Here is a 12,359-nt window from a genome sequence, read left to right as displayed (position 1 = left end):
TGGATGTTTCTACTCCAGACTCAGTCCACTGCTTCCGCAGGTCCCCCAAGGTCTGGAATCAGTCCATCTCCACAATCTTCCTCAGGGTCCAGTCACCTCTTCTCGTTGTGTAGCGTTTTTTTCCACACTTTTTCCTTCCCACAGACTTCCCACTGAGGTGCCTTGATACAGCACTCTGGGAACAGCCTATTCATTCAGAAATTTCTTTCTGTGTCTAACCCTCTCGCTTGAGGGATTTAATGATGGCCTTCTGGACAGGGTCGGGTCGGCAGTCTTACCCATGATTGCGGTTTTGAGTAATGAACCAGGCTGGGAGTTTTTAAAAGCCTCAGGAATCTTTTGCAGGTGTTTAGAGTTAATTAGTTGATTCAGATGATTAGGTTAATAGCTCGTTTAGAGAACCTTTTCATGATGTTTTCATGAGCTGTATGCCAAAATCATCAGTAGTAAAACAATAAAAGACCTGAAATATTTCAGTTGGTGTGCAATGAATCTAAAATATATGAAAGTTTAATTTTTATCATTACATTATGGAAAATAATGAACTTTATCACAATATGCTAATTTTTTTAGAAGGACCTATATACTGGACCAACTATTTCCATGTCTCTGCATTGGGCTTTCTAGACACTTTGGTTTCACTTTTCAGGCGCTTTTCAGGCGCTCAACCAAACATTATAGTTTGGATCAGAACTCAACACTACCAATCAGTGCATTTACATACACTTACATGGTTTCTTCACACAAACATTTAGCGCCTTGTGACTAAACAAAGGGTGCCACTGTGAGTGTGCACACCGACGCGCAACACGGCAGATGTAAAAGCGCAATTTAAAAAGAAACTCAGGATCTTTGTTTTTTATTTGGCTCGCGGTGTTAAAAACTGCCCAACCAAAGACACTGCTGCTTTTGTTCACATGCCTGGAGTTGAAGTTAAACAACTTTGTGCCGCTTTAGCACAAAACCATCTTGCTGAGCACACTAATGCAGATCAAATAGGATTAGATGGTGAGTTTCCATCAAACCTTATTTGATCTGCTGTTAGGTAGTGAATTTGCACGTTCACACTGCGCATTGTCAGTGGAAGCTGCTTAGGGATGAACATGTCAAAAAACACTGGCACAAGGCTTAAGGCAAACCCGGTATTGATGTTCATCACTTAGTCAAATTATATCCAGTAGGTCCATAAAGCTTTTTTTTTACGTAAGAATTAAAACAATGGCTGGTAACATGCATAATGCATGCCTACCTGAGTGTGGTATAACCATACTGAATAGCAAATAATCAGATTGAAAATCAAAACACATGTATCTAGGTTTGCTCATGCAGTGTAAGCATCTTGTGGTAATTAAGACATTACTCTGATTACAGTCGCAATATTGGTGCACATAAATGTAATAATTGAACAGTTACATGCCCTCAATGCAAATATGGAAAAACTGTTTAAACTTTACCTTGAGTACATGCAATACGTCAAGCTAATGTAGAAACCATAAAGTCACAGTAACCTGTGATAAATGCTTTTAAAGTAATCGCCTTAAGTCACATTACTGCTGACTAAAGTACACATTTGCACAGACATACAAGACATCAAGTCTGAAAAAATAAATAAGTTTGAGTGCAAATATGGCAACAGAGCTTAAATTGCATTAGAGCAATAGGGAAAGTCTCAATAGTGCCAGAAATCCCATGTGGGATTTGAGGGTGCACAACCTCAGTCACCTTGCAACAGATTTGTAGACAACAGGAGAAAACTAGGCTGCACAGCAGCATATGCTGGACACCGTTTAAGTTTTGGGAAAAGTCAACCTTATTGGGGTCCTGCAGGAGGAACTAGCAGACAATTAGGAAACTAGAAAGTCATACAAGAAAAACAAAAGCTACAATTAGTCTCATTGAATTTTATTAGGCTTACGAGGAAAGACACCAGAAGTCACAAGTGTTTCAGTATCAAGTTGGGGAATCCTCCACAATTACACCTTCACTTAGTGTTGGTGAAACCTGTAGCTGAGTGTGACAAGCAGGAGAAAACAGTTGGGGCTACAGGGAACAAACAGGCTCCTTATGGATACTGGGATATAAAGGGGTATTTAAATCCATGAGGCACAAAAGGGTGAGGGCCATAAAACTTTGGGTACATTAGATAACCTGCAAACGGGTTAAACTGGGCAGCAGTGGTTGTAGAAGTTGTAGTTGTTGTTGCAGGTGTGGTTGTTACAAATGGGTTCTTGACATGGTACATATAGGGAGGAAACATTAGATAACCTGCAAAGGGGTTAAACTGGGCAGCAGTGGTTGCAGAAGTTGTAGTTGTTGTAGGAGGTGTGGTTGTTACAAATGGGTTCTTGACATGGTACATATATGGAGGAAACACAGGGTACTTAGGCAGTTGAGGCTGCTGTGCTCCTGGGAAACCTTTAGAAAAGTAATGTGGATGAAACATGGGATAGTGCATTTGCTGGAACATTTGTTGGCCAGGGGCTTGAGAAGTCGTTGTTGGTGTCGTCGTTGTAGGTGGCGCAGTTGGAGGAACACCATGATAGTGTGGATGCCACCAGGGGCTCCCAATCGGAAAAGGGTAAAATATTTGTTGACCGTGAGTGGTTGTTGGTGAAGTGGTTGTTGGGGTCAGCGTTGGTTGAGTCACAGGACAAGAAAGAATCACTTCCTGGTCACCATACAGCAAAGGGAGCAGAATGGATGCACCCTGAGGAAGACATGAACCATTAATAGCTTACATGTTGAATAAGACCAGTGCACTCAACTAATCATACCTCAGTTTCCCAACAGCTTCCTGTGAACGGCACAGTGACAACCAGTGAACCACCAACAGACTCCAATGTGAGTGAGCATATAGAACGTACTAGAAGCAGAGGCTGCCATGATCCAGCAACTAAAAGGAAAAACAATGTCAAGCTCACACACCTTAACTTAAATTCAAAGAAAAAGTGACTTGCCTTTAACTTTGACATTATCTGCTCTGACATCAAGTGAGATGATCATGCCAGAAGGGTAGCAGGAGACTGTAGGGAGACGAGGACTCATGGGGCAAGACATTTGCACTGGAGCCCCCATAACAACAAGTGGCAGAACATAACTTCCACCCTGTTAGGAGATTTGTGTTATTTTTTTTAAACAGTGGATGCAAGTAGAGTATGCAAAGCCCACTCACTTAGTTGGAGAAGAGCTACTGTGCACTTTTCTTTGCACACTAACCTGTTGTCTGACATGACAGCCCTGGTATGGAGCAACAAGTGAAACATGCCTGCGTACTCTCTTCAGTGAGAAACCACAGCTGGCTGGCATCTCAGACAAAGGCACTGGTGACTGGTCTCCTGATGAAAGTTAAAATGTTAAAGTTACAAAAAAAAAAAAAAAAAAAAAAAAAACTCCTGCATACACAACTCCAAAACCACTTACCACGATCCACCAAAAAGTGTGGCATCCTTAATCCTGGAATGCGCAAGGTCATTGAATCATTTGCACAGTGCACAGAAGAACCCAGGCGTTGCAGCTTAGCTTTAGCAAGGTGGAAACGCTCTTAAAAAGAGTTCAAGTTAAGTTGTAGTTCCTATTTAAAACTATGGCCCACTTTAAATTAGGATCTCAAATTACCTTCATTTGACTGGTATTCATCAGACTGTTCTGCTGATCTCAGATCAGATACTGCACCTTGAGCACCAATTAATAGTTTGCCAAACCGGATTGTGCTTTCAGAGACCGCTCCATAAGCATCACCCATTTCAGAAAAGGCCTCAAGGCCAGCACTCAAAGAAATCAACATTATCACAGCCATTGTGAAATGCAAGATGCCCCTTGTCCAAGGCATGGTGAGTTTGTTTGCGGCCCAATCAAATGTGAAAAACACACTGGAAGAAACTTACCTATGCAAGTTAGCAAACTTAATGACACTCACTGTGCTATTTATACTCACTTTTGACTCACTCGCTGATACTGGCTGACCAATCAAATCTATTCATCAATCAGCTTGTTGTTTTCACCTGTGCCTCATTAAACTGAGAGTTCACTGTGGGTTAAATTATTCTTTTTGCGTTGTAGGAAAGCATGTCTCTGGCTTGTGTGAATATGGGAGTCTTGAGACAGTAAGACATGTTTTCCTGGAATGTAGAAGGTATAGGGCAGAGAGAAAGGTATTATTTGATAAATTGGCAGGACTTGGAGTTGAGGCTTTTTCTGTTTTATCTGTTTTATTTGATTGACATTGTAATATAGAGATTTTGTGTGTATTTTCAGTGATCTCAGCATGAGAGAGGGAAGGAATTGGGGGAGAGGGAGTCAACAGGGAAAGATGTAAATTAGCTGATAGTGAGGTGAGACTTGCGTCTCCAGTGGTGTGAGGGACAGTTCAGATGTTAATTTCCTTTATTTTCTCAGAGAGTCCTTGTTCTTGGTTCAGACATTTCGGCATATACTAGTTTTTTCAGTCTTACAGATATATACAGGTATATTGAAGTGGCAGTGGATTTCAGAATCCACCATTTACTCTTGACTTTAAAGTAATAAAGTAGAAGTAGACATTAGGTTACCTATAACCCTTTCAGTACAGAAAAGTAAAAAAATATTTTGACAGAATAAAATAATCCCCCAAACCGCTGACAATATCAAATCAAAGTGTTTTTTAGTGTATATAAACTGCATTGGCAACATTATCAGAGATAGGGAATAAACCTTAAAGGGCGTGGTGATGGGAGGAAAAATATGAGATGGGAGGACAAATACATTTTAATGCTCCCCCAAGAAGCTTTGTACACTCTCAAAACCTATGAACGCAAAGTTTCTTGGATGAGACCGCACTTTTGCAAGAGAATGCAGAAGGATTCAAATATATAACTTTCCCCCAAAACAATAATAATAGTAATAAATAAAAATTACTGGCATCATTGGATTATTTTCTTTTTCTTTTTTATCTTGCCTCTGAATTATATTTGGACAAAGAATTTAATCAACATCACAGCATGTATTTTCATGAATCATGCATTGTGGGGGGAAAAGCTGTGAACGATGAATTCATCCATGAAATGCTTGTGCCTCAATATCTCCACAGTCCTCTTCAATTGGGTTTTGGTCATAAACTTTCTTTCTTCAAGAGGAAACTCATCAATTGGATTCAAAAAAGGAGAAAATTCTGGAAGGAATATTGAATGATGATGATGATGATGATGATGATGATGATGATGATGATGATGATGATGATGATGATGATGATTTAATTGAGGGAGTCTAAAAAAATGTAGGAGTCTTTTGGTGTTTAGACATCATTGTGTACCACCAGTAGTTGAAATTGTGTGGCAGTGTGACTCTTCATTGACCTGGGACATTGATAGCCAATCACATTTCTCTAGCACATTGTTGTGAAGATCAAAGCCAGTTCCATCAATAAAGTACTCATAATGAGTTGCACTGCTAACTCCAAAAAGAACACAAAGTAGTTTGTTTTTGTTAATGGCATTGATGGCAAAGTTGATACTGTAACTGTGAAACTGTAATTGAAAACATAGCAACTAATTTGTGCAACTGAGAATTTAACAAATAACATAATTTAGTTTGTTGCGTTAGGAAAAATGGACCACTGACATGGTCATGGCCTGACACCACCAAGACCCCCCAAAATAATAATAAAAGAAAGTAATTTGATTACGTAACTCAAGTTACTTGTAATGCATTACGCATAATAAAACCCGCTCCAGATCAGGTTAGCTGTGTAGTGTAAGTTACCATGGTCATGAACACTAATAAAAACCAATACACCTTCTTGAGCCCAACAAACTATAGTTTGCTCAAACTTTGATCTCAAATTAATCCCAGCTTTGTGCAACAGGCCACTGATGAACAACTTGCAACGAAAAGAGAGAAGGAGAAGGAATGGGCAAAGTCCCGAATTTACATCGGAAAAGCCTTCGTAAGGGGGCGAGAACTTCGTAAGGGGGTGTTAGAAGGACTTCCAATCCTGACTGTTTCAGAAAGCACAGATGGGGAGGAGGAGGAGGAAGAAGAGGGAGGGTCAAGCTAGCCTCTGACACTTCGAACATCAACAAGAAGTAATTCCACCCGGGATCGCTTAGTGCACCTTTAAGATATGTCAGTGCAAGTTGCTTTTAGTTAAAACAGCTCAAACATGCATTTCAGTCTGGGACTATAGACCTTGTCTGTGAACCTGGGGGCTGGTTTCTTTATTGATAGGACTCAATGAGTTACAAAATGCTACAATAATCACTTTATTTATTATATTGCAGTTTGTAAAAACAGAATTCAGAGGCAGCACAGTACATACATTAATCACATTTAAGTCATATGTATGAGACATGAATATAGACTGAACAAAATTATAAATGCAACACCTTTGTTTTTGCCCCCATTTTTCATGAGCTAAACTCAAAGATCTAATACTTTTTTATGTGCACAAAAGGCCGTTGTCTCTCAAATATTGTTAGTGAACACTTCTCCTTTGCTGATATAATCCATCCACCTCACAAGAGTGGCATATCAAGATGCTGATTAGACAGTATGTTTATTGCACATGTCCTTAGGCTGGCCACAATGAATGCCACTCTAAAATGTGCAGTTTTTTCACACAGCACAATGCCATCAGATGTCGTAAGTTTTGAGGGAGTATGCAATTGGCATGCTAACTGTAGGAATGTCCACCAGAGCTGTTGCCCGTGAATTGAATGTTAATTTTTCTGCCATAAGACATCTCCAAAGGCGTTTCAGAGAATTTGGCAGTACAGTCAACCGGCCTCACAACTGCAGACCACATGTAACCATCAGCCCAAGACCTCCACATCCAGCCTCTTCACTTCCAAGATCATTTGAAACCAGCCATCTGGAAAACTGCGGCAACAATCGGTTTGCATAACCAAGCAATTTCTGCACAAACTATCAGAAACCTATAGCCTAGAAATCTAGATGATCTAATCTGCCGCGAGTGTCGTCTAGCAACTCTAAATACATTTCTGAGCTGTAAAAACCAAACTCTGGTCGGGCTAATCACATCGTGTACAGAGTCGGTGGGCGGGGCTTAACATAATGACAGCCGAATTGCGTTTGCAGGCTACTAGTAAACACAGAAACTGGCGAACGGCGGCCTTTCGAAAATAGCTTTGACTGTGACTCTGGAAGACTTGGAGTTAAGCTTTTCTCTGAGAAAAGAACGGTACTGAAGTCATTCTTAAAAAGGGAAGATATGTTCTGAGATTTTCCGACCGAAAGTTTAATCTGTCAACTAGCTCTGCTTCACCTTCGTTGCTCTGGTTGGTTGTAGCGATATCCAATTGTGTGCACGCCATGCAGAGGGAGTTTGAAAGACAGCCGTTTATCCCACCCCTCGGATTGAGCCCTGTCAAAGGTGAGTTTCCAGACCAAACATCTTGATGTGGGTCTGGCTTGTCAGGCTATCAGAAACCATCTCACGGAAGCTCAGTGAGAAGAGTGAGAAGTGCTCACTCATCAGATTTAGACATATTCGTGAATATTTGAGAGAAATTGGCCTTCTGTGTACATTCTGTGTACTAGAAAAAGTCTTAGATCTTTGAGTTCAGCTCATGAAAAATGGAGGCAAAAACAAAAGTGTTGCATTTATAATTTTGCTCAGTATACATACACAATCAAACATTTTAAAATTGACATTCTTTTTTAATGCATTATATCCATTAAAATCCAGACCATAAGATTATAAGAATTGCACTACTTAAATAGATTGTGTCCATTGTCTATTTAAAAACATATAAATCTGCTATTTTTGTAGAAAGTGCTAAAGTGCAAAACCTTTTAGTAGTTCAGAGACTAGTGACGTCATCTTCACTTGCTATGCTGGCGCAGTCGCCTTCCACAGTGACTATTGGGATGGCCGTATTTCTTTCCCACACTTTTCTAATAGTCTCTGGAGTCAAGGAAGCCAGGGGCTCAATCACAGATACTTCAGTATGTTGTGCTGCAATCCCAAGATGCTCAGGGGAGTCAGTATCTAAAGCCCACCTATAGGCTTTGTTAGCCGGGGTGGTCAGTGACGCAACATTATCGCAGACTGATTCACCTGACCCCTCATTTTGGGTCCAGGAGGGTGCAGAAGAGGTGAAAAGACTACCTACACCAAGCAAGTGGGCATGATTGAGGGCGCTGTCAATGCTACGATGCAGGTTGATAGGTGAAGGGGGATGAAGGTCAAACTCAATAAGTGAGAGAACATACTCATGTTCTTGCCATTCCACACCGCTTGTCCACAGAGGAGAGACATGATGGTCATAACTGCTGCTGTACAGGACGCCTCCGCCAATAACTCCTACATTGTCATGCACTGTCATGATTGAGGTCACTGGAGTTTCTTGGTTTTGGACCACTAACTGGCTGAGAGACTGGCCGGCATTTGCATGGGATTGCCTGTGACCTTTCCAGTTATTTGGTAACAGTTCAGCCCACTTCTTATCCGGGCTCCCCCAATGCCCCATTTGTAACCTGTCCAACAGGCTGTTCCTTTGTTTCCCTTTCCCTCCTCTCTTAGCTGTCTGCTTACTTCCTTGTGGTTTCCAGAACACCCTAGATCCCAGTAGTAGAAGAGAGAAACTCCAGGCCAGCTCGAGCAGTCGTGCTGAGAGTTGCCCGAGCCACCAACCCCACCTAAATCTGCGCCAGTCACCAAGTAACCCATACAGCCAGAGGAAGCTATAGATTTGCAGAGCGCAGGACAAAACCCCAAGGAGGGCACACAGCAACAGTAAGCGCCTGACACCGTTTTCTAAGCGTTTCGGGGCACTCCACCTTGGTAGAGGGGACCTATGGGAGATGTAGAGTTGCTTTAGACACTGGAAAAAGATTCCTAAACAAAGCAGTAGACCCCAACAAATGGTAAATGTTTGTAACATTAATGGCAGGGCTGGCAACACGGTTTTGGATAGAAGGTCAGTCAGCAGGAGGGAGATACAGTGCAGTGCTGCTAGTCCCCCAGTCACCGAAACCCATTGGGGAGATGTTTCTTCCCTCAGAGCAAGGAGTGCCAAGGTGGCTTGGGCCCAGAGCAATAAGGGAATTGGCAAGTTATACAAACCAGTGAGGGCAGGCCGAGACAAAATATTTCTGGTACCGTACGGGTCAATTATGAGCTGTACAAATCGAAGCAGACCTGTTAGCAGAAGCAGGATGTTGGCAAGAATTAATGCCTTGCAAAAGGGATGGAGCATATTAGTCCCACCAATCACTCCAAAAGTTGCTGCAACCACCACTAACAGAAACAGAACAGCTGAGCCAAACACATGGACCTCCCAAGCAAAGGTTAGTGTCCGTTTCAAGTCCTCCCACTGTAGTCGGGTCACATTACCACCGGTGGAGACTACACATGGGCCTAGTATGCATGTACCCATGTACCTAGATGGGTCACTCTTTGTTAATGGTCCAAACAAACGTCCAAACCATTTTGGCTTTTTGTCATCTATAATGAAGATGGAGAACATTTCAGTTAGAACAAGTTTTTACAACAGTTGTCAACAGTTTGAAAAAAAAAGCCAATATTTATGACTACCTTTGTTTTTTGAGTAATCAACATCGGTTGCTCTGGTTTTTGCCTGCAAAGCAGATGTAGTTGTGGACGATGACCCCACAGGTATATCAGATGTAGTCCTTTCATGACTTTCCTTACCTAAAATTCATACAAATAATCAGTGTTTCTTGCCTTGATTTGTTTAGTTATTCAGTACTAACATTGCAGTGGCTTTTCAAAAAGCATTGCCACTGTTTAAGAGAAGAAACTTCTCAGATAAATACTAACCCGTCTTTAATGGATGTGTGACTGCAGGCAGATGGCTGGTGACATAACGCTCCTCTCCCACCATGAGATTCTCAAAGGACCCTTGGATCGAGCCAGACTGCGTCATAGGCGTTCCATTGTGTCCTGATGTTTCAGACTTTGTGATGGAACTTAAAATCTGTGTGAATGCAATATACTTTGTATCTTGAGTCTTCCTGTTTTCTTTGTGGTTCACCTCTACATTTGTATTAATTGTCTCTAAATACATATTGACTGGAGAGTTTTCAGTAGTGTTTTTCTCGGTATTTAGTTTGATGGTTGTCAACAAAGGTTGGTCTTTGTTCATTGTCTCATTGCTATTTATGTGGGTGTGTGATGACAACTGAACAAGCATTGTGGAAGTGGCTTCATTAGGGGCACTGTTATTGTTTGCTAAAATGGTATCGATATCTTCACCGTAATTATCATCATCATCAATATACTGGGTTAGTTTTTCTGGAATTGGAGGGGCATGGTGAGCACCTAACTCTTCCAATTCAAAATATTGTTTTTCTGCTCTGTCTGGAATGAACGTGTCCATCTCCAGTGAACCACTAGAGGGCGTCATAACCTCAAGGCTCTGCTGAAGTCCACTTCCTTCCCCAAAGCCCTCATTTATGCTAAAATTGGGCCCAAGAGATAAAAGCAAGTTTTTGGACAACCTATTGTCTCTTTCCTCAATCCAGCTTGCGGGTAGAGTATTTGGAAAGCCATCGTTTGCCTGAAGGCTCAGGTTGTGGTTCAAGGATTGTGTTGAGTTAGAGCCAAGGGAAGTAACAGGTTTCTGGAGAAGAGGCAGTCCAAAAATCAGAGTGAGGAGCCAAGCCATTTTGTCCCACTAACTTCCAAAGGCTGTAGAGTAAAACAGTGCCAGGAGCTGAATGGTGACAGAACAGGATATACATGAATAAAAAAGAGGCAAGACTTTTCAGAGTAAATAACATTCCCCAAATCAAAACCTGGATAATGGGATATTAATAGGATGTTTATCGAGTGAAAAATAATGCAAAGGTTAAAAATATTGGTTCACATTTAGTCCCAAACCAGGGACTACACAGACAGTTAATACAATCACATTCGGCTCTATAACTTTTAACTTTTTTTATTGTTTTACTGAACAGTGCTTCTTATAGCTTCTGCATTGTGCTATTTGTCTAATTAGATCCAATTTTACAATGTATGTAAATAACTTGATTGCACAATAACTTTTGAGTTGTTTATAACATTTGCAAAACCACTTATATATAGCATTTTTGAATGAACGAAGCTGCTCAAAAGAGTTGATGAACCAATTATAACATTGACAAATTACCTTTAAATAAGGCTACCATTCTGTACCACGAATATAAAATATAGTATAACTGTGATGAGTGTGCAACAAGCAGCAACATAAAACCTATATAAACATATCCTATTATTTTGATACAGCAAATATTTGTTTAAATGTTTGTGTAAATATCTACTGTTACCTTGTAAGTATTGACTACAAAGATTTGTTAGAATTAACAACAGAAACTCTACTACTCACAGAAGCCTTTGGACACGTACCTGAAGCTCCTGAGGTCAGCCGTAAAGTGAATATTTCTTATAGATGTGAATCACGTTGATGCATTTACTGGTGCTGTCGTCATTGAATGTTGTCTTCTTAAAACTGCTGCATCCTAGTGCTGACGCTTGTGCAGCCTACCTGACGTTTCACTGTAATCTTGCTGCCATCTGGTTGATGTCCTGCTGGACTTACATCTTTAAACAGGCTTTTGGTGCCCAATCCTATAACAACAAAAGCTACAAACCTCAGGAGTTTTGAAATGGTAATTTAAAATGTTATATATATTTGTACATGTTAAAAAATACACTTCCGCTTTCCACTTTCAATTTTGTGTGTCTGTTCCTTTCTGGTATCACAGATGTGGAAAGGTAATCTCTTCGATATAAAGGATTTCAGTAAGACCATTAGTTCACTAAACCAGTCTGTTCCTACATAACATAACAAAGCATGAAGAAGACAGAACAAGAAAACTAAATCCCAATGTTTTTTTTCTGATTTGACACAGTAATTTAAATCACTAGTGCCAGTTCCTCTTTGCCAGTTCCTCCATGTTAGGGTAACATCACTATACTTGGCTCTTGATACAAACCCGCCATGTGGGGCTTAACATGTGTTACTCAGCAGAGACAACATGTTGGATTTAACCAGATCTCATTTGAATGTATGTCAAACACTCACACACAAAAGCACACAGAGAAGAGAGATTTTTCCTTCTTCTAGCATTAAAATATTTTGAATTTTAATTAATGTACATTATATTATTGTTTTGCAAAAATGATATAGAAGCAAAAATAATAATGTGATGAGTATATACTTTAATAGGTGTATGAAGAGATTATATGCAAATTGTATGCAAATAAAATAAAATCATTTCAAATGCATTCATATAGGCTAACCAGATATAAATTATTGGCTTGGGGTCTCTTAAAAAAAAAAAAACATTTTAAGGCATAAACTTGTGTGTTTGTGTGATGCTTAAAAAAAATGTAACCAAATATCTATTATTTGTCAAAA

General features: G+C 40.3%; 2 protein-coding genes across 3 annotated transcripts; both read right to left on the bottom strand.

Moving 5' to 3' along the window:
• Window positions 1-1,891: 1,891 nt before the first annotated feature.
• LOC137058062 (uncharacterized) lies at window positions 1,892-3,889 on the bottom strand. 2 transcript variants are annotated; one of them, XM_067431222.1, is made up of 7 exons: window positions 3,616-3,889; window positions 3,421-3,540; window positions 3,217-3,335; window positions 2,958-3,105; window positions 2,775-2,893; window positions 2,266-2,707; window positions 1,892-2,148 (listed from the first exon to the last, which is right to left on the bottom strand). In XM_067431222.1, the coding sequence occupies exons 1-7, from the start codon at window positions 3,827-3,829 to the stop codon at window positions 2,063-2,065; spliced, it is 1,248 nt and encodes a 415-aa protein (XP_067287323.1). In that variant the 5' UTR covers window positions 3,830-3,889; the 3' UTR covers window positions 1,892-2,062. The 2 variants fall into 2 exon arrangements, with proteins under 2 accessions (XP_067287323.1, XP_067287322.1); XM_067431221.1 differs by having other exon boundaries at window positions 1,892-2,707.
• A 3,693-nt stretch (window positions 3,890-7,582) lies between these two features.
• Window positions 7,583-11,418, bottom strand: LOC137058492 (uncharacterized). Its single transcript, XM_067431778.1, has 4 exons — window positions 11,345-11,418; window positions 9,779-10,648; window positions 9,533-9,649; window positions 7,583-9,442 (listed from the first exon to the last, which is right to left on the bottom strand). Exons 2-4 carry the CDS (start codon window positions 10,623-10,625, stop codon window positions 7,797-7,799), a joined length of 2,610 nt encoding a protein of 869 aa, XP_067287879.1. The 5' UTR covers window positions 10,626-10,648; window positions 11,345-11,418; the 3' UTR covers window positions 7,583-7,796.
• Between the last annotated feature and the right edge of the window lie 941 nt (window positions 11,419-12,359).

This window comes from Pseudorasbora parva, chromosome 22 (assembly GCF_024679245.1).
Source record: "Pseudorasbora parva isolate DD20220531a chromosome 22, ASM2467924v1, whole genome shotgun sequence".
Taxonomy (NCBI): Eukaryota; Metazoa; Chordata; class Actinopteri; order Cypriniformes; family Gobionidae; genus Pseudorasbora; species Pseudorasbora parva.
This window is presented reverse-complemented; position numbering and strand designations above follow the sequence as displayed.